Here is a 20150-nt window from a genome sequence, read left to right as displayed (position 1 = left end):
ATGTTTATTTTAATTGTTAATTTTATTCGAAACATCGTTTGGTCCGCCAATTCAAAAACATCGATATTTTTCTATCTCTAGAGCGCAGGCGTTTCAGTGTTGGAACACTCGATGCAGCTCTCAACGATATCTAAACGATATCGATAACAATTGGTGCTGCCAAACACTACACTGCTACCTCATTCGCACCCGCCAACAACAACAAAGCGTAACATATCGAACAAGAAAACAGCGAAATAGAGCCAGCTACCAAATATTTATATTAGAATTTTCACTTTCCGGCGGAGAAGTGCGCGCTTTTATTGCTTTTACTCACACACGCAGACAACCACACACACGGTGATTGCGCAATTCCAGTGGATCGAGAGAGTGGAGTGGAGTGGTGTGTGCGGTGTGGTGTGTGAGTGTGTGTGTGTGCCTAAACAACAAACAACAAACGGTCGAAACAACGGGAATCGACTGGAACTAGTGGAGCTTTTGATGGGCAACTCGCAACCGCGGAATGCGAGCAGAAGCAGAAGGACATCGCAGTGGCCCCAAGGAGCAGCACCAGCAGCGCAACTAGGCGCCACCGCCGATCATCAGGAGGAGGCGGAACAGCAGCAGCATCAACCCATTCACCCCAATCCAAGCCAATCCCCGCCAGAGGAGCAGCAATCGCAGCCGGAGCAGCAGGCACTACAAACGCAGCAGGTAAATGAAGAAACGAGTGGAATGGGTGGTGGGTGGGCGGCGTAAATAAGACAGGCTGATAAGGCAGCCACATTAGTTCACATGTATATATCGAGGCAGTAGAGTTGGCCATGTTTTCCCGCACTGTCAGCACAAATAAATACTGCGTCATTGGGTGTTAGTGTTGGGTTCGCATTTTCTTCCCCATCCAATTACGTCGCGGCTCTTGACCCCTGACCCCCCGCCTCACACCAATCCCCTCCCCTCCCCAAAAAAAAACAGCACGTGTGTGGGCGCTCTTTTCCGCACTTTTCAAATGCCCCAAGTATTTCCGCATTCGCGTGCGGGTTTCATAGTTTCATGGCCATGCCAATTGAGCCTCCCGCTGCGCAAATTCTGGCGCCCCGCACACAAAACGCACATGACAAACCAGAGGCGCTATCAAATCCGCCCTCCCGCGTGCTCCTCCAGCAGCATCGGAGTCTTTGGGTCGCATAGCCCACATGGAGATCCAGATCCAAAGAGCTATCATCTGTACATACGCGTGTGTGTAACCATACGGAATGGTGACCCTCAAGCGAAGAAACACTGACCACAGTCGCGGGCGAAAATATTGGTACAAGGTCCGCCAAAACAAATGCCCACAAATAACAACACTCTTAATGAGATAAGACAAGCTGTTTCACAACCTAAAACTTTTAATATCGATGACTTATTATGACTAAAATTGTATATTACTATACATAACCGCATTTTGTGGAATACAAAATTGTATATGATGTTATATATTTATATAATATAAAAATCATCTTCCTGCATCAGTGCTGAAGACATAAATGTTGATAAACATGTTCAGGGCTAACAGATCAACAAGGGCTTTTCAATGATGTATGTATAGTTTATCAACTGTGGGTATATATAATTATTTCCCATTAAGGGAGGAGGTTTTTCCATATAGTAGTAGTAGTTGTAGTAGTAGTAGTAGTAAATGAGCGAATAGGCTTTCTAGCCCTATCCTATGTGAAATATACATATTAGAAAAACTAATGCATTAAAAAAACTAAAACTCTAAATTAGGAATTTGATTTAAAAAAAGATGTTCTTCTTGAAAAGCTCCAATGAATAGAATAAATAAAATCGCCATGCTACTCACTTTTTGTGGTAGCCACTGTATGGGCTGATTACGATTCGCTCTCTCGCTCTCTTTTGCGATCCGATCCCAGCTGTTCGATCATCGATGGCGTTATTTGTTTGCAAATATTCACTGGCCATAGCGCACGTGTCGTCGCCCAGCGAACATCGCAGATCCGCCTCTACGCCTCCGTAGAAATTCGTTAATAGATAGACAGAAAGATAGATAGTTCTGCGAACTCATTGGCTGAATTTCCCGGCGAAAACGGGTCGGGTTGGGTCGAAACCGTCAAAAACGACGACGCAGGTAAGCCGCAATAAATCCGTATTCAGGCTGTATTTGTTGGCTTCGTCTTCGACCATTTAGTAGATAGTCCGCCGCGTGTTTAGTTTGTAATATTGCGCTTTGCTTGAATATATGGGGAAACACAATTATCCCAAATCCTCATAATCCGTCTTGTTTTAGCAGCTCTCCACCTGGAGTCTTGGCAGCCTGAGCGGAGGACGACTCAACTGGAGCTTCTCCGGGGCTCGCAACTCGTTTCGTCATCGTAACAAGGCCACGCGAAAAAGGTAGAATTGCTTGAAAGTGCCCTGAAATGACAATTATTAAACCAACTACGTTTTTTTACAGCCTGACCTCGCTTCATGGCTCTCGCAGAAGCAAGACGCAGTGGCACCGGCCTCTGACCAACTCAATCTTCAACTCACACTTCAAGGAGTCCAGCCGGAACGATCTGTACCAAATCGAGCATCTGGTGGCCAAGGGAGCCTTCGGCGTGGTCTTCAAGGTCTGCAATAAGAGCGACAACAGTCAGTGCTACGCCCTGAAAGTGCTAAAGAAATCAAAGGTTGTTAAGAGATATATATTTTGACACATTTGTCGGATATTTAGTAACAGTCCAACGTTCATTGCAGCTCATCGAGGATAACAGCGTGCGGCAGATAAAAGACGAGGCGGACATACAGAAGGTCTGCGGTCATCATCCGTTTATCGTGAAGCAAATTGATCTGTGGCAGAATCGCCACAACCTCCACATACGTAGGTTGAGCAGAAATTCCATTGACCCTTCCGAATCTGTACTAAACACTTCCATCCATTGCAGTATCGGAGTACGTGCCCAACGGCGAGTTGTTCTCAAAAATAACCCACTTCTCCATTGATCTGGTGCGATTGTACATTGGCGAAATAGCACTTGCTCTGGGTGAGTTGATAGCCAGTTGGTAATGCAGTCTTTTATAGTATTTTTAAAAATGTAATCTAAATGTTTTGCTTTCTATACAGATTTCCTGCACAACGCCGGCATTATTTATCGCGATGCCAAGCCGGAAAACATCCTGCTAACGCAACAGTTTCACATTAAGCTGACCGACTTCGGCCTTAGCAAGTGGCTCAAACTGGGGGCCAACACGCGCACCATGTGTGGCACTTTCAAATACATGGGTACGATCTAATCCAACTTAAACATAACAAAAACACTTAAGTAATAGAATAAGCTGTTAAGCGGCGCGCCGATCCATTGCAATCCAAATCGTTCAAAGGCATTTCGAAAAGAAAGCCCAGCAGAAGCAACTTAGAAGCAACGGGAACAGAGCAGTATAGGGAAGTAGTCCATATATATATATATAACCTCCTGTTAACGCTAGGATACTACCATTTAAGCTGTAAAACTATGTACATTTGAAAAGAGAAAGATTATCTAACTACGCAAGCAACTGTGAGCCGTGAAAATCAGTAAACTAGAGAGGAAAGAGAACCTAAATCAGACTAAAGAGGCATTATATAGCAGGCAGGTGGGGGGAACTAAAGTGGCACAGAGTCGCAATACCGACGTAACACTGTACATAGCTAGATTACACAAACCGAACCCAAATCCAAATCCAATCCTTGTCACAAGCCGAAAGAAGTTATCGCGATGAACGCGCGCTCGCAGGTCTTCGATCTGACCATGGAGGGTCGTCAGGTGGACGAGGCGGTGGCCACCATCTTCCACACCGTCCTCTTCCACCGCTGCCTGGGCAAGTACATGTACACGGGCGACGCCCAGTACTCGATCGGCACGGTAGGCTACACGGACGTCGACTGCAACTTCATCGACTTCACCTACGTGTGCTGCACCTCGGACAGCCTCACGCACAAGGTGAAGCGGGCCATCAACTCGTTCAGCGAGAAGTTACGCTCCAACGAAAGCTGCGGCTCCGGCCAGATCAGCCTGGAGTTCTTCCAAAAGAAGAAGAACCGCTGGCCCTTCCCGCAGGAATCAATCCCGTGGGAGGTGTGGACGGTACACCTGGACCTGATCAAGCACGAGAACGAGGACGAGCGGCAGCTGTGCCGCGAGAATGTCTCCGATCTCCTCACCGAAAAGGTCATTTACATCACCGAGCTGATGAACCGACACGACTACGTGCCCAAGACGCCCAGCCAGAGTGAACTGGACCTGATCTTCGACACATCTTTTCCGGACGTGCAGCCGTATCTGTTCAAATTCGACTACTCCACTTCGGGCTCGGCTGCTCCGTCCATGGGCAATGCCATGAAAAAGATCATCAAGGAGACGCTCGCAATGTGACGGGCTGGCGGAGAAAGGATCATCAGCGAGTTTATTTATTTGAATTTTTTTTCAATCGTTTTCGCATAATGTAGTTACTGCTACTTAGAGCTTCATTGGCGATTTCTCTATCATTTACAAGGGTGATAAGATAACATACCAAGTAGTCAAAGATTTATAGCATGTCCCTGCTGAACTAGAATGTTATATGCAAAGGCTCTTTATTTCTATATTCTGTTGTTCAGTTGTTATGGCATAGTAATTTAAGTCCTGGACACTCGGACCAATGCAGGATTTAAAGCAGGACGAAAAGATGTGTAGATAGCCGTGTATAGACAGAGGCAGATGGATACACAGTCCATGGATGTTCAATTGTCAATTTAGGCTACCATTTGTGACCCCACCAAACTTTCCTTGCTCCAAGTCAAAGGTGAAGCACTAGCCTTCATGTGTAACTACTATACAAACGCTGTATCATTTCGATTATCCATGCAAAACGTTCCAAAAGCAAGCTTGGAGCTCCACTAGCAAGCAATTACCTGTCAGCAGAGCAAATATATCGTGTTAATCCTAATCCTAATCCTAATCGCCAGTGTAGATAATGGAAAAGAAGTAGATGAAAGCTAAGAATATATGCGGTGTGCGAGGGGAAGAGAGAGGAACGATGAGAAAAACAACCATAATGAACCAACCATCTAATTATGAGATCGTGGCACGTAGCGGTGAAGCGGTAGAGATGTATGTATAAAAGATTGTGATTGTACTTGTAGTGATTAAACGATAGTACCGACTCTATGTATCCATAGAGATCCAATATATAGATGTGTATGTATGTAAATCAATGTTTATCTGTATGTCCAAGCTATAAAAGTAATCGATAAATGTACTTTACGACTTAACTAATATTGTAAAATCGAATTAAGCAGAATAAATCCTTTGAATCACACGTTCAAAGTAGAAATGTAATTGGCCTTTCGAGCATTATCTCCAATAAACCATCAAATCATTTCGACCAGCCATCTAATCCCAAGTTGTCCGTGTTTTCCATTTACCTCTATATACTATATACCATATACTATATACTTTATACTATATACGGTATACCATTTATATTCTATATACCCCGGATCCGTATCATCCGAATTCGGCCAAAGCCGAAGCAACCATTCTGAGTCTAGAGCTATCTTCACCATTTGTTTTGCGGGTGGGTAAAACGTTCTCCCCCTCTCGTCTCGTTTCAGCCCCGGAGATTCTGTGCGGCGAACCTTATGGCCATGCAGTGGACTGGTGGGCCTTGGGCGTTATTGCCTGCCAGATGCTGACGCAGAAGGTAAGCGACCAAAGCCGGTAGTCGGTAGTCTAGTAGTCTAGTAGTCGGTAATGCTATCGGTAATAATCAACCTAATCTAACCGTTCAGAATGCGAGCATGCGCCGTCTCGGCAATCGAATTAGCTAGATCTGGAACTGGTTTGCTTCACTGCATCTATGGGAAGGGGATTCTTGGTATTGGCCAGTCAACAATGAAGTTCTATAATCCAAGCCAAGATCGGGTGCTATTTAGATAATTGGACCAGACACTCGACATTGTGTGACAGCTCAATTGATGTTACAATCTCCTAAGTTGAGGTTGTTGCAAAATCATCGTTAAAGGTTTCATGTCTATTGTCAGCTTGGGAACTGGATAATATACCCAATGATTGTTTGTCTCTTGTTAAGATCTCCCCAGTTCTTAATTAAGGAATTATCATACATTTTGTACATTACCTTTTCTTTTGTTTTTCTGCTTTACCCGACCACCAAGTCGAGATTCTTTGGGCTATATTTGTTTCTGATTCATCCCCCCCAGAAATTGTTGATAGCCATACCGCCATCACAGCACCATAATTTAGTTTTTTCGATTTTTATTTAAGAATTTTCTCAGTCTATATAAAATCATATATACTTCTTCTCATATATACGTTATAACACTATCGTTATTAAATGTAGTTTCATTATGTTAGAACTCAAATAAAAAAAAGGATTTTCATTTATAATGCATCGTAGGCGATACTCGAGTGCTGGCTTTTTTCGGGGATTGTTTAAGATGGACACATTGGGTTGGATTGAGGATTGTGGTAGGGGTATGATGTGGTGTGTTGTCTTGCAATGACTAAGATTTAATTAAAATTACATTAATTAAATTATAATTATAAGTATTACTTTATGCCATCTTAGCGGTTTGTCCTGTTTGTTGTTGTTGTTGTTGTTGTGTGTGTGTGTGTGTGTTATGTGGAATTGTTATGCCTACGCGTGGGTTCCTTTCGATCCGCCACTTGGTTCTATTGTTCCGGGCATCTTCTTATTTTATTTTTTTGATCTCATGCCTTTCATATTCATGTTTATGTGTGTGCTGTGTTGTGTCATTCCGTTCTGCTCCATTTACAACTAAGGATACCACTAACTACGATCGTAATATTAAGACGCTGCTGCGATTGCGATGGTCGGAAGGGGTTTTAGTGGTGCTGGTTATAGGTAGGGTTTGGGGCAAGTTGGTAGGTTGAAGGTGTCGGGTGTAAAGCTCTGACTATCCCTAGTTCTCCTTCGATTCGCTGCTCTCCTCCGACTCCTTGGACTCCGAGGAGTCATCGGCCTTGGACTCCGACTTGTCACCCTTCTCCTCCGATGACTTTTTCGGCTGCTCAGCCAATGGAGCAGCTGCTGGGGCATTGGACTGCTCGGCAATGGGTTCCTCATCGATCTTCTTGGCCTCGGGCACGGCAGCAGTTGGCTCTGGTACTGCAATTGGCGCCACCACCTCCTCCTCCGTCTTCTTCTCCTCGGGCAGGGACTTGGCCGGAATGGTCTCCACAGCTGGCTGCTCCTTCAGGGGCTCCGTGACCTTGGTGGCGCCAGCCGGTGCCAGTGGGGCATTGGTCTTCAGGACGGGAGCGCTCTCGGCTACAATCTCGGTGTTCTTCTGCTGCTCCACGGGCTTGGGGGCTTCACCCGACTTGGCCTGGGCAGCCTGGGCGGCGGGAGAAGCCGCGGGAGCGGAAGCGGGAGCAGCGGCAGCTGGAACCGATTCAATAGACTTCTTCTCGGGGGCAATCACCTGAATGTTGGTCTCCGACTTGGCTGGCTCCGGGGTGGCAGCGGCTTCGATGGGCTTGGCTGGCTCCTCCGTGGCAATAGTCTCCTTCTTGGCCTCCTTCTGCTCGATCTCGTTGATCCTCTCCTGGCGGGCAGGCTGCTCCGGCACGGCGGCTGTCTCCTTTTCAACGGGCACCACGGCTGGCTCCTCGGCGGACTTGGCATCGATCTTGGGCTCCTGGGGCTTCACCTCATCGACCACTTGCTTCTGGACCTCGGCATTGGCGGCCGGGGCCTCGGGGGCCAGCTCAATGGCCTTGATGGCCTGCGACTGGGACTGAGTCTCAGTGGGCTTCACTTCCGTCTCCGTGCGGGCGGTCTTCTCCTGCTTCTTCTCGGCCTCCACGGGGATCTCCTGCGGCTTGGGCACCTCCAACTCGGGCAGCGTCTTCTTCTCCGGAATGGCCGGGGCGGTCTCTACGTCCGGAGCACTCGCCTTGAGCTCCACGCCGCTGGCAATGATCTCCTTGGCCGGCTCGGTGGCTTGCGAGGGAGTGATCTCGGCGGGAGCGGCGGCCTTGACCTCCGGCACCTTCTCCAACTCCGGCTTGAGGGAGGCGGGCTCCGCAACGGTGGTCAGCACGGTCTTGGTCAGCAGTTCGGCCTTGGAGCCGCCATCCGGCTGAATGGCCACCTCCTCGTCCGGAACGGGGAGCGCCCAGACGCTGGCCAGGCACACGGTGGCCACGAAAAGCAGTTGGCACTTCATTCTGCGGACGGGGGGAAATCAAGCAACAAGAAGGGAGGGTCTCCGAATTAGTAGGGCTATGTGATAAAGTAATTTTAAGCTGGACTTTCTATTCCCGTGCTAATTTCCCCAATTACCATTTCGTCTTCCGCGGAATTACGTTCTTTTGTGATTCGATTAAATGGAATTCTACCTCTGAATTGAATTGGCTGTGCCTGTACCCGTGGCTGTGGCTCGCAGTTCGTAGACCCTGGCATATAATGCCCATCCTGGCCTCCTCCTCCTCTTCATTTCTCCCTGCCCAAGTGGCCCACTTAATTATTCAAATGTGTCGGCACTTAAGCGATGATCATCAAGATCACTTAAGTCATTCGATCCATCTGATAAGAAACCAGAACCAAACCGCTGATTTGCAAATTTAGCTCTTCATAGCGGCCATCTGCTGGCTATTTCCTTATGCTAATTAATTCGGCCGTTTAATGGCCATCGCATCGATAAACCCTAATTTATTTAGTCAAAGTCAAAGCTTGTGCCTAACGGTTAAATGGTTTCCCAGAATAGCAAAAATTGGGGTTCTTAAGCCCCATAAATAATATCTATATGTGTATTATGCATGAATTGATTTAAATAGCCTATTGTATTGAACTGCCGCCAAACGACTATTGCACTATTCGTGGGTGTTGCGTAACGTTTTTGTATCTGTGGCCAAGAAGCCGGCTCCCCCTCCCCACAAGTCAAGATACGATCTTTATAATTTACGAGCACAGCTCTTGTTGGCCAAAAACTGCATTTAGGTACCTCCAAGAGAGACTTGCCAATCGAAACTCGTTAAGAAATGCTATGCTGCTGGATTTGCGAAACACACCCGTTTGTTTTGTGTATGTGTATGTGTGTGTTTTTTTTTTTTTTTTTTTTTTTTCTTCCTTCCTTTGCCCGGCATTTGATGGGCCACAGATGAAGATAAGGCAGGTTTAGGACCTTGCCTTAAGGATATATGTTGTACCCCAGATACCTTGGCCTTGGCCACCACTCACCTCAGATTGAAGCAGCTAAATCGTCGGTTTAAAGAAACTGTGTGTTTTGCACTGCGGTGTATCTCAAAGATACACTTGTTATTATCGTTTTACGGTTTTGGGGTTTCTTTTTGTTTTTGTTTTTTTTTGTTTTTGATGCAGAAATATTCTGGGATTTCGTTTCGCGCCCTGCAACACACGCACAAAAAAAATAGGTTTAAAAAAAATATATATATATATATGGGTTATATTATTTATATATAATATTATTTTGGATAGTATGGTATTCTTAATCCACTGCTGGCTTGGCCTGCCGCGTGTTCTCACCGGTCAGTTTCAAGAAACACTTTGAGTGGATGCCAGTGCGCCGGGGCGTTTATATACACTCGGCGACGGATCACGAATGCTCGACCGCCGACGGCCGACAGTCGACACTCGACGTCGACGTCAACGTCGGCAGAGCGGTATGGGTATAGGTATAGTAGGTATTGTAGATATAGTAGGTATTGTAAGTATCGTAGGTATTGTAGGTATAGCCATTGCCATAGACAGCGTGCTAGGCACGAACGTCGCAGCAGCAACAGCAGCAGCAACAGCAGCAGCAGAAGCAGTAGCAGCGGCATCAACAGAATCCCAATCCGCATCAGCGGATGGGGAATGCGCGTACGTGAGTGAAGCTCGCAAGGATCCCTATTTTTAGTCAACCCATCCGCAGCGAAACAACGTTCTAAGAACCCTTTCTCCATAAATAGACGGCAAATTGTTCACCGGCGCTGTCTATTTTTAAAGCGAATGCAATTTGTAAGTCTTCCACAGACCTGTGCAGACCAAAACCCAGACCAAGACCGCATTGCAGACCCTATGGATATCTATTTATAAACTCCCAGCTAGCTAGTCAGCTAGCTAGCCAGCTAGCCAGCCAGGATCGCTGCTGATCGATTGCCATAAGCGTCATTAAACGCAGCACGATTTTCAAATGCAGTTGTGGGGACGATAATATCAGCAATCAGCCAGGGCCAAAGAAAAATGCTTAATTGTGGTTCATTGCAATTGGCGAGGGAGGAGGAGCGGCTGGAGGAGGAGAAGTTGGCTCAAAACCGGTATGCAAGCCAACATGCCTGCCTATCAGCTAGCTGCAAACCAGCATACGCCACCACCACCAAGAACTTTTGCAATCGAATCGAAAGGAACACCAAAGCCAAAAGCCAAAAGCAAAACCATAGACGGACTAAGCCAAGTCGAGGACCAAGACCAATACCAATACCAATACCCAGACCAAGACCAAGAGCAAGAGACAAGAGCCAAGTCTGCATTCGATCCGGCCCAAGGAACATCATTAACATAATCAAAGCAGGGGGTTTCCGATCGTTGATTATCTTAGAATGATAAATGCCTTTGGACAGGCAGATACGATACGATGCTCCCCTGCTCCCCCACCCCCTCCCGAACAGGCCAGCCGATTCTTTTATAGAATGCGATATAAAATATAGTAGTTCGGTGCCAGCAAAAAGGATCGTTTTAGATGCGTATCCCGTGGAAATTTCCACTCCCTGTCGGCAAAAATTAGAAATCGGAAGGCAGAAAGCAGGGGCTAAATTGCCGCTTACAAAATCCACTTGCACCGCATTTTTGGTTCCTCCAAATTGGGCAACTACAAGCGAAACAGCCACCAAGATACTTATACACCCGGCAAAAAAAAATTATTGGTCTCTTGCTAAAGATCTTGACTATATGATCTAATGAGATCAATAAATATAGTTTTCATCCTTCTATAACATAAAATATAGTTTTGATCTTAATAGATAATTTCGTATCATTAGACCTCAATAGACCTCATTTTTCGGTTATATTTTGTAATATTATATATCATCTCATATAATTTTTCTTTGGGTGTACCCATATACAAGCGTATGTCTTATAGAAGATACGACTGCGTCGACATCTCTAAGGTCAGACAATCGTTTAGCGGAAAAGTTCTGGGAGGGCTCTTAAGTTAAACGTGCTCTGATTGAATTTGGAAACACTACGATTTGAGAATGGGCAATGGGCATGATACTACTAATGGTGAAATGCGAGATAGTAACAGAGATGGAAATGATAGGCAAAGGGAAAGGCACTTTAAGTCCGCTGTCGAACAATATGTATATTTGAGCGCAACGCAACGAAAGGCGACGCGACCCATCTGTTTATTTACGACCAGTTTTTGGGTTCGGTCTTTTCGGTTTTATGAGCCTATGGATTATCGGACTGTCCGGTGTTCGTTCTACCTGTTCCGTGTCTATATTTGGGCAGGATCGGTATCGATCCAACGACGGGTACCTACTACACTCTATGCAAAACCCATAGCCCAAATACCCAGAACCCGAAAACCTTTATGACCCAACCCACCGGCATAACCACCGCAGTCGTTTGCCAATTTTGAAGGTCGATCTACGGCGCTGTAGATCTCGTCACGAAAATAAATCTCATAATCTTTAGTTATTTACGTTTAGAAAAATCATGCATAATTGCAATTATTAAGTTGCTCAATGATTTCCATGGATGAACGGCTGAGAAACAACAACAGCACGGCCTATGTGAACTATGTAGGTATGTGTTCATGGAAAAAGATGACGTACTTTAATGGTTTTGCAGCTACAGTGCTCCTAACTCAAACTTTACTTTTATTTTTGTTTAATTCGAAACCGGATCTTCATTTACTTAAAATGTTCTGTTAATATCTTTGTTTATCAAACTTCGGCAACTTTTAAACTATCATTAAGTCCTTGGATAGATATTCTCAGTCCCACCATTTACACACTCAGCAGCAGATCCCCCACTAGCCATTTCAAAAAAAACCACACTGCTGGATTGCTACCAAGCTAGAAGAACACCTGGACTTGGACCACTGAAACCCAGCCAAAGTGGGCAATGTCATTAAATTAATGAGAAATTAAAATAGTAAGCCCAACTTTGTATACTCTTGCAATAATTCCTAATATTTAATTAATTAATTAATTAATTACAAACGAATTGCCAGAGTAGTCATAAACTTCCCTCCGAAATTTGTATACCCTTCTTTTTATTCTCATTAATTACCGCTTATTTTGTATCCACTATAGTTATAGTTGTAAACCAAAAGATTTATGTTATGTTTTATTTATTAAGCTAGTGCTATTTTGGCAGATGTAATATAGGTTATTTATAAATTTAAACTGTGAATGGAATATCCAAGCTGCCCAAGCTACCCAAGCTAGAATATTCTATTCCGCTGAGTTGCCAATGCAGCCATAAACCCACTGAACGGGTTCCGGAAGGGCATCCTCAGGGGAAACCTCCATTGCAGCGCCAAATCAAATGCAACATTTTGGTCGACGGTGGAAAATTGGCCGGCAAATGGGCTGCGATTGCTTTGAGGGCTGCTGGTCGGCGGTCCTCGCGTGTCGCGATCGCAGAGTGGACCCAAATTGCACCGAATTGGGGGGGGGGGGGGGGGGGGGGGGGGACCAGGGGTGACATGCAGCACTTGCCTGCCGGGCCAAGTGGTCGGTCGGTTAATGGTTTGGCTGCACTGGTCTCTGCTCATTTTCTTGCGACATTTTTATGCTCTTGACTTGCATAAATATTTGCGAAGCCCCCAGCCCTCAAAAGGGAGCCTCATATGGACGTAGATTTTCTGCAGGCAGCACAACTAAGGCAATAAATTTGTGCGCCGTGGACACGACTTCTTCTCGTTGGCTTGTGGATATGGACGTGGACGTGGATGTGAATGTGGATGTGGATATGGTTGGAGTGGGTTCGGGTTCGGGTTGGGGTTTGGGTTTGGGTTTTACTTTGCTTTGGTGCGGGGAATGGCCAGGCTATACTGGTCTGCTATCATATAATATAAAATGCACATGCGTTGCAATCAACATTGTCCTGGTCGTCAACACAAAAGCGAAAGGGAGAGCTCTGGTGGCGAGCTAGCATAGATCGGGGCAGGAGCATTATCGTCATCATTATCATTATCATCCGGAGAGGTAATTACACAGGACAACATGGCATTTATTTTGTATTATGTTGGAGGCTTTAAGGAAAAACTAAAGGGAAGTTGGATGTTTTATTAAAGCTATAGCTAATCGGAAGTCAACTATCATTATCATCTGGAAAAGTAATTGCACAGGACAACATGGGTTTTATTTTGTATTAAATTGGAGTCCTTAAGAAAGAACTAAAGGAATGTTGGAAGTTGTATCAAAGACAGCTAGCGTAGATCGAGGCAGGAGCATTATTATTATCGACACCGGTAAAGCTAATAACACATAACAACATGGTTTTTATCAAAGCTGTAGTTTAACGAAATTTAATTATTATTATCCCGAAAGGTAATTACACATAACAACATGGCTTTTATTGAGCATTATATTGGAGTATTGAAGAAAGAACTAAAAGCAAGTTGGATGTTCCATCAAAGCTATAGTCATTATTATGCGGAATGGTATCTTCACAGGACAACATGGGTTTTATTATAAAAAATTCTTAAATCTTCAACAAAGTATCAAAGGGAAGTTTGATGTTCCATCAAACTTGAAGTTGATCAGAACAGCCAATAGTAAATTCCCTCTTAGTTTGCCAAACTCTTTCCCTTGTTGCCTAGTGTTTGCTGCAAAGCCCAGTGTGCTGCATGCCACATCCACGATCGTGGCGCATACATACTCGTGGCTCTTTTTGGTCCCAATACCAGTGCCAGTACCAGTGCCAGTGCCAATGCCAGTACCAGTACCAGTACCAGTACTAGACCTGCGATCAGCAATGAAGAAGCAGCGGCAGCGGCAGCGTTGCCTTTGTACGAGTATCTCATGGATACATAACTCTTTGTTATTGGCCTTGAATGTCCTAAGCACGGAAAAGAGGTCATTGTCGCATAATACGCCGCCTGTCCAGCGCTTTTGCCAACTGGTGGACAATGACAGTGGCGATTCCAACCCATACCCATACCCATACCCATACCCATGCCCATCTCCATTTTTATTCCCATTTTCATTCCCCTAAGGGGAGTTGCAAAATCTATGCGCACTTTTATATCCTCCACCTCGGCGATGTTCGCCTTTTCTGTTTTGAAATTTGTAATTAAAGTAGACACGCATTTTAATGACTGTAATTGAAAAGGGCCTAGCCCATCATGGTTTGGAGACTGGGATTCTGGAGGCTGGGATCAAAGAAAAACCTTTAGCTACTGCCTGCTTGAATAGATGTGCATGTGCATGTGCATATCTTAAAACTGCATTTAAATAAATGGCCAGTCGGTGGTTGGCTGGACTTGGGCAACGTTGGTATTACGCCATTGGATAATGATTTTAAAGCCAACTCATCTTGTCCAGAGCTCATCATCCAGGGCACTTCCTGCCACGATTTTGCTTAGCAGCTCCCTCATAAAACCGCAATGGTCATCTGAATTGAAATCTTGCAGATTGTTTTCGGTTTTTTTTAACCGCTGTCAATCTTTCGGTTCTTACTATTGTTTCTCATTTTTTTTTTTCGGCTGACTGTGCAATATGCGATGTACAGTCGATTAAGACAATTATCTCTGGACATTAATTCTAGGAAATATAAAAATAATAATCACTATCAAGTTTTTTGCCCGCACTAAACTTTGTCGCCGCGATAATTGGCCAACCAGCTAAACATTCAACATTCAACTGGCAAATGGAGGTATGTGGTATGTGGTAGGAGGTAGAAGGTAAGAGGTATGAGGTATTCGGTTGATGACCTATGATATTGTGGTTCAAACGAAAGATGGATTCCAGCAACCCATGACTGGGCCAGGGCCAACCAAAACTCATGATTCTATGGTCTAGTTAGCTAGTTGGCCAAATCAAACGCAGAAATCAAATCGAAACTATTTGCATACACAGCGAGAAAGGAACTAATGTGAATATTAATCATAAATATTAGTTCTAGGTGGGTACTAATAATTGTATTTGGGTTTTTGTAAAAAGTTGTATGGTCTACATATGTCAGGTGCTAAAATTGTACTTAGATTGATATTCATAATATCAAGTAGAAAAGGTACATCTTTTAGTCACCTTTTTAAGGTAAATATAAAAGTTAGATATCTATCTATAAAATCAAGTATTACATCTGAACATAAGAAATTAGAGGTACACTTTTTAGTCACCTTTTGGAATTATTTTGTGTGTAGTTTTGAGTGAATGCATTGAAGGACAAGTTTAAAATTATGTGCAGTAGTCATCTCTTTAAGTTTGACTTATATGAGTTATAGTGAATCTGCACAAGTGATCTATAAATTATATAAAATAATTTCAATGTGTTAATAAAGCTTGAAGCGTAATATCGATACCAACAATAACATTAGTAACAGCTTCTGAACGTTTCAGTCACCTTTTCGAATGGTCTCTTGAATTGGAATTCTTTTGTGTGTAGTTTTTAGTGGAGTGACAGTGGCAGTCCCTTCTGACGGTCAGGCCAGTATAGTCGGTATAGCTCACGTGCCGGCAATTACAATTAGCATGCGTCACATTGTCAGCGATAAAGCAGATATATAGTAATATGGACGGGATGGGGCAGAGATAGAGATAGAGATAGAGATGGGCAGCGTCTGCGGGAACCAGAGCAGAATCAGTGGAGCGCTCATCTCATTTCGCAACTTGTTTTCGAATCAACGAACCAGGAAGGTGGCATGGCCATCATCGCAGTCGCCATCCCTGCTGTACCGATGATCATTACCTCTGCCCTCTGACCTCTGCCCGCCGACTTCTGCTCCTCTCACTCGTCTCGTCTCGTCTAGTCACTGATTTAATTTAATTTTTCTAAGCACAACCCAAACTGTTTCACTTTGTCAACTTTTTTCGTTGTTTGTCAGTTGGCGGCCGCAGCCGCATTGATTAAGCTTAATTTGTTGCTCCAAATGCAGGTCAAACCTTTCGAAATCTCTCGACATTAGGCCAGCTAGCCAGCTAGTCAATGCATCCTAAAAAAAACACAAGTGGTTTCTCTATCCAACATGTATCTAGTGGCTGCGATGAACCTTTGCGTCTGATATATGCTGTGTACACCGCCTATACTACATATATGGCCAGGCAGGCCACCTTGAATCCAGAATGGATCTGGGATGACTAAGGGGCATTCGCTGACATTTCCCGAATGCCACCTGCTCGTGAAAGTGCCAGTCTCGAATCATAAATGCCACATTTTTGGGTCATGCCTGGGGAGACACCCACTTCAGCAAGCGCAGTGCATGTTAAGTTCAAGTGCGTGCATTGCTCGAACTCGGACTTGGGGCATCCCATCATCCATCCATCCCACCATCATCATTCCCAACCCCTTACCCATCAATCGTGTACGAGTATTCAAGTGCAGCCGCTGTAATTAGCAGCTAGTCAGTGTCAGTAAGTGGCTTTTACATGACAATTGCGTTTGTCAAATTAGATTTGCATGATTTTTTCTATTCTATTCAATGGAGAGTTGCTGTAGATTCAGCCACCAGAAATTGTTTATCGAAGTGGCCCATACCGTGTGCTTTCAAAAAGGAAATTCCAAACGAAAACTTTGGGTATTGCCCAAACCAATGAAAAACGTTGAATATGTTAGAAAACACATTCGAAAAATTACCTTTTAATGGGTGATTATTTATAGATTTCAATGATATACAATGATTACATTACCAATGAGAATGATAAACTTTGAATATATTTGAAAACACATTTGAAAACGCCCCTTTAATGGGTTATAATCTATAGATTATATTACACCAAGCAACTTTCTAGAATTTTCTTATAAAGTGCCTTGATAAGTATTTAGCCGTCGATTTACCATAACCATCCGCCCACTTTCCCGCATTTTCCATCCACATATGCGACTGGAGGACCAAAAACGTACTCGGCAAGTGAGAGTGCGAGTATTACAGCACTCTGCATGGCGACAACGACAATAAGTATAAGTCCAGCATTCAGCATTCAGCAACGTCAACTCAACTCAACAAAAATTGTCTATTTCTATTTTAAAAGTAGTCGGCCGCTAATTGAATCCAATTTGCATGCATTAGCGTTCGTGGAGCCGAGCTGAGCTGAGATTTGCCCGGCTAGTTGAGCAAAGCCGATCTAAGACATAGGCATACATAGCTCTTATCCAATATCCAAGTTAGGTATCCAGATTTCCAACCGCCATGGATCATTTCGTAATCAGCGTAATTGCAGCTTCTTTGCAGACTCATTGCAGGCATTGACTGAGATAGAGCATTATAAGTGATTCTGAATTCTATTACTAAATAAGTTGATTGTTGTGTGCTATAGTTATCTTCCCTTTGGATGTCTTATGTGGCAGTGCTCTAAAATCTCTCTAATTTGCAGATAAAAAGTATTGAGAAATGTATATATAGCCAAGTAATAATTAACTAATCGAAAATTGGGGACTCCCATTTATTCTTAAGCTTATCAGAAAGGTGACATTTATTGAGACCCTGTAAAACCGGATTTCCCAGGGGAAAACACCAAAAGCTTAACGGTATATGTTTCAAGTTAAATTATGTTTCGGTGATACCGAACAGTTACCGTTATGGTCATTAGAAAAGAAACCAAAAGCTTTCACTTAACCTGTTCTAAAGTTAATGGGTTTATTCTCCATCAAACTGTATTTAAATATTTGGTTCACATTTTGGTAACATTTTTAGTACATTTCTTGTCATTTGAAATATAAGAGAGTAATTAACCGAGTAAAAGTCCCATACAAATTAATTTCAAAATAACAAAATCCGGTGTTTAGCTCTTTTTTAGTTATATAGCCCATATAACTGGAGTAACCTAATTTTTTAAAGTGCCTCTAAAAAATATAACTTCAATTAAACCCATTTTAATTTCCCTTGGAATGTTTTAATTTCGGTTTAGGCACTATTCATATCAATTAATTATAGATTTAAAATCACGGTTTTTGGGTTTTAAATATTAATTTTTTGTTTCAAATTTAAAAAAAAAGCCATGGCAATAACATGTTTTGTAAAGTGTGTGTTATAACATGTTTTTCAAATTTATAAAATTATTTAGAGCTGTGTGCTAGTCAATTTTAGTGTCAATTTTAAGAAATACCCGCACAATTTCTGTTTATTTTTGATTTGGAACAAGGCAATTAACTTGTAATATAAGTCTTTTGTAATTATTAATACTTTGTAAATAGAAGTATTTAAACCCCAAAATGGTGATTTTAATGCTATAAGAAATTCAATGAAATATATTTATGAATACTGCTTAATTCGTATAATACAGTTTACCCATAAACTCAACTTACAATTGAAGAATATCTTAGGTATTAGTTTGTTTTAAAACTTATAGTTTTATTGTTAATGTGTACAAGTATTTTAATTTCATTCTATAATCAATTATTTCTCACAGGGAAATAACTTGTATACACAAGGGTATACCGAGTGTCGTTTCCCATTTCTGTTTATTCTAGTTTATTGAGTTCCATGGCAAAAAAAAACTCAGACCATCATGCGGTTAACTCTGTCAATGAGCTGACGTTTGTGATTTGCGTATTTGCGTGTTCATGCGTCTGTCCCAAATTGTTTGGTTATTTAGATATGATTCAGGGCGCCGGCATTAGCATTGTTCGGTTGGTCGTGTTGTCACCGGACGCTAATTATTATTTTTGTGGAATAACTGACATGCGGTGAAAACAAACAGAGGTGGCTCATCGCGTTGGATGCCTTGGGTATTCAGCTATTTTATGCAGGCCATACGTTTCCGATGATCTTAGGTTCTATACGTTGTGTACCTTCTATATTGTGGTATACACTAGCAAAAGGTTTCTTGTAGCCGGGTTTGCGACTTGACTATTTCCAGAGCCGCATGAAAGTATGCTCTAGCTAGATCTAAGCCTTTGTCAAATCTACGTGAATTCTTACTATTATTATGCCTCATTTCAATTTCAGTCCCCAAACATTAAGCGGCATCTTTTGCGACGCCGGGAAAGCTTGGAACCGGAGGACGGCTTGTCCAATGCCCCCTCCATTGCCCAAATCAATGGTTGTCTGCAGGACAGTGACAGTGACAGCGAGGATTTTCTGCCGGACGAGGTGAAGGACCTTCCGCACGAGGGCAAGGATGTCCTTCGCAAGCTCCTAACCATTGAGCCACGTCAGCGAATCCGCAGTGTGATGGCGCTCCAAAGGATTGCCCTCTACAAGGGCTACAATCTGAGCCCCAAGCAGCTTCTAAGCGTAAGTTTCGCTTTATGTGGGCATGCCCTTTACTGTTCCCACTCCTTGCTTTCCAGCTTTCGCCCCAAGACATAATAGCCAGAGACGGAATTCGGGTCTACGAGGACAGGCAGTTCGATCAGTCAACCAGCCAGTGTGCCATCAATGCATTCCTGGACTTCTAGCAACCGCCTCAGAAGAGCCAACCAAACAAAATCACAAGGACTTCAAGTTCAGCCATATTAAACATGAACAGTTTCCCCTTATTTTGGTATTACCTAAACTGTATCTTTCCATTAACATTATTAGAAATATTCCAACGAACAATTTGCTTAAAAACGTTATACTCTCGACTCGATTAGCAAATGCCTTAAATTTTACATTTTACGCCACGCTCGTTAAAAAAAAATTGTTTAATAATTGTTAAAATAATTAATGCTCTTCTCCATGGTAACGCTAAAAACGCAATAAATTCAGAAGCTTATGGTGATAGAAATCAGATTTTTTAAAAAATGGTTAGGGTAAATGCAATCTTTAAGCAAAATATTTTTATAGAGCGTGTAGTGTGATTTTGTCTTTTATATATTCGAGCTTGAGAAGTTATGTTTTTAAAAATTAAAACTTTAATCTAAAAGTCCAAAATTAAATGTTGTTATTGTACTTGAAGTAAAACGTGATTTTTAATTTAATAATACGTAGTAACTAAATGGGTATAGATCGGAAATCTAAAAAAATTTTATTGTATTAAAACTTTAAAGGCTACACAAAAAAATGGCTAAGGCTTTGGAATTCCTTG

At 43.0% G+C, this 20150-nt stretch overlaps 3 protein-coding genes across 6 annotated transcripts; 2 read left to right on the top strand and 1 right to left on the bottom strand.

Annotated features, from left to right (window-relative positions):
• The first annotated feature begins 132 nt into the window (after nt 1–132).
• On the top strand, nt 133–20018 carry LOC128264358 (serine/threonine-protein kinase S6KL). 4 transcript variants are annotated; one of them, XM_052999796.1, is made up of 9 exons: nt 133–693; nt 2270–2376; nt 2438–2654; nt 2722–2845; nt 2910–3008; nt 3089–3247; nt 5597–5685; nt 19088–19375; nt 19432–20018. In XM_052999796.1, the coding sequence occupies exons 1-9, from the start codon at nt 481–483 to the stop codon at nt 19537–19539; spliced, it is 1404 nt and encodes a 467-aa protein (XP_052855756.1). In that variant the 5' UTR covers nt 133–480; the 3' UTR covers nt 19540–20018. The 4 variants fall into 4 exon arrangements, with proteins under 4 accessions (XP_052855756.1, XP_052855759.1, XP_052855757.1 ...); XM_052999797.1 differs by having other exon boundaries at nt 134–693; nt 2273–2376; nt 19432–20016; XM_052999798.1 differs by lacking the exons at nt 5597–5685; nt 19432–20018 and having other exon boundaries at nt 136–693; nt 19088–19238.
• LOC128264363 (autophagy-related protein 101) lies at nt 3254–5321 on the top strand. The gene has a single exon (XM_052999804.1). It carries the CDS (start codon nt 3720–3722, stop codon nt 4374–4376), a length of 657 nt encoding a protein of 218 aa, XP_052855764.1. The 5' UTR covers nt 3254–3719; the 3' UTR covers nt 4377–5321.
• On the bottom strand, nt 6241–9625 carry LOC128264359 (protein bangles and beads). The gene is made up of 3 exons (XM_052999800.1): nt 9514–9625; nt 9208–9375; nt 6241–8195 (listed from the first exon to the last, which is right to left on the bottom strand). Exon 3 carries the CDS (start codon nt 8192–8194, stop codon nt 6926–6928), a length of 1269 nt encoding a protein of 422 aa, XP_052855760.1. The 5' UTR covers nt 8195; nt 9208–9375; nt 9514–9625; the 3' UTR covers nt 6241–6925.
• Nucleotides 20019–20150: the final 132 nt, after the last annotated feature.

The sequence above is a fragment of the Drosophila gunungcola genome, unplaced genomic scaffold (assembly GCF_025200985.1).
Source record: "Drosophila gunungcola strain Sukarami unplaced genomic scaffold, Dgunungcola_SK_2 000066F, whole genome shotgun sequence".
NCBI classification, from domain to species: Eukaryota; Metazoa; Arthropoda; class Insecta; order Diptera; family Drosophilidae; genus Drosophila; species Drosophila gunungcola.
This window is presented reverse-complemented; position numbering and strand designations above follow the sequence as displayed.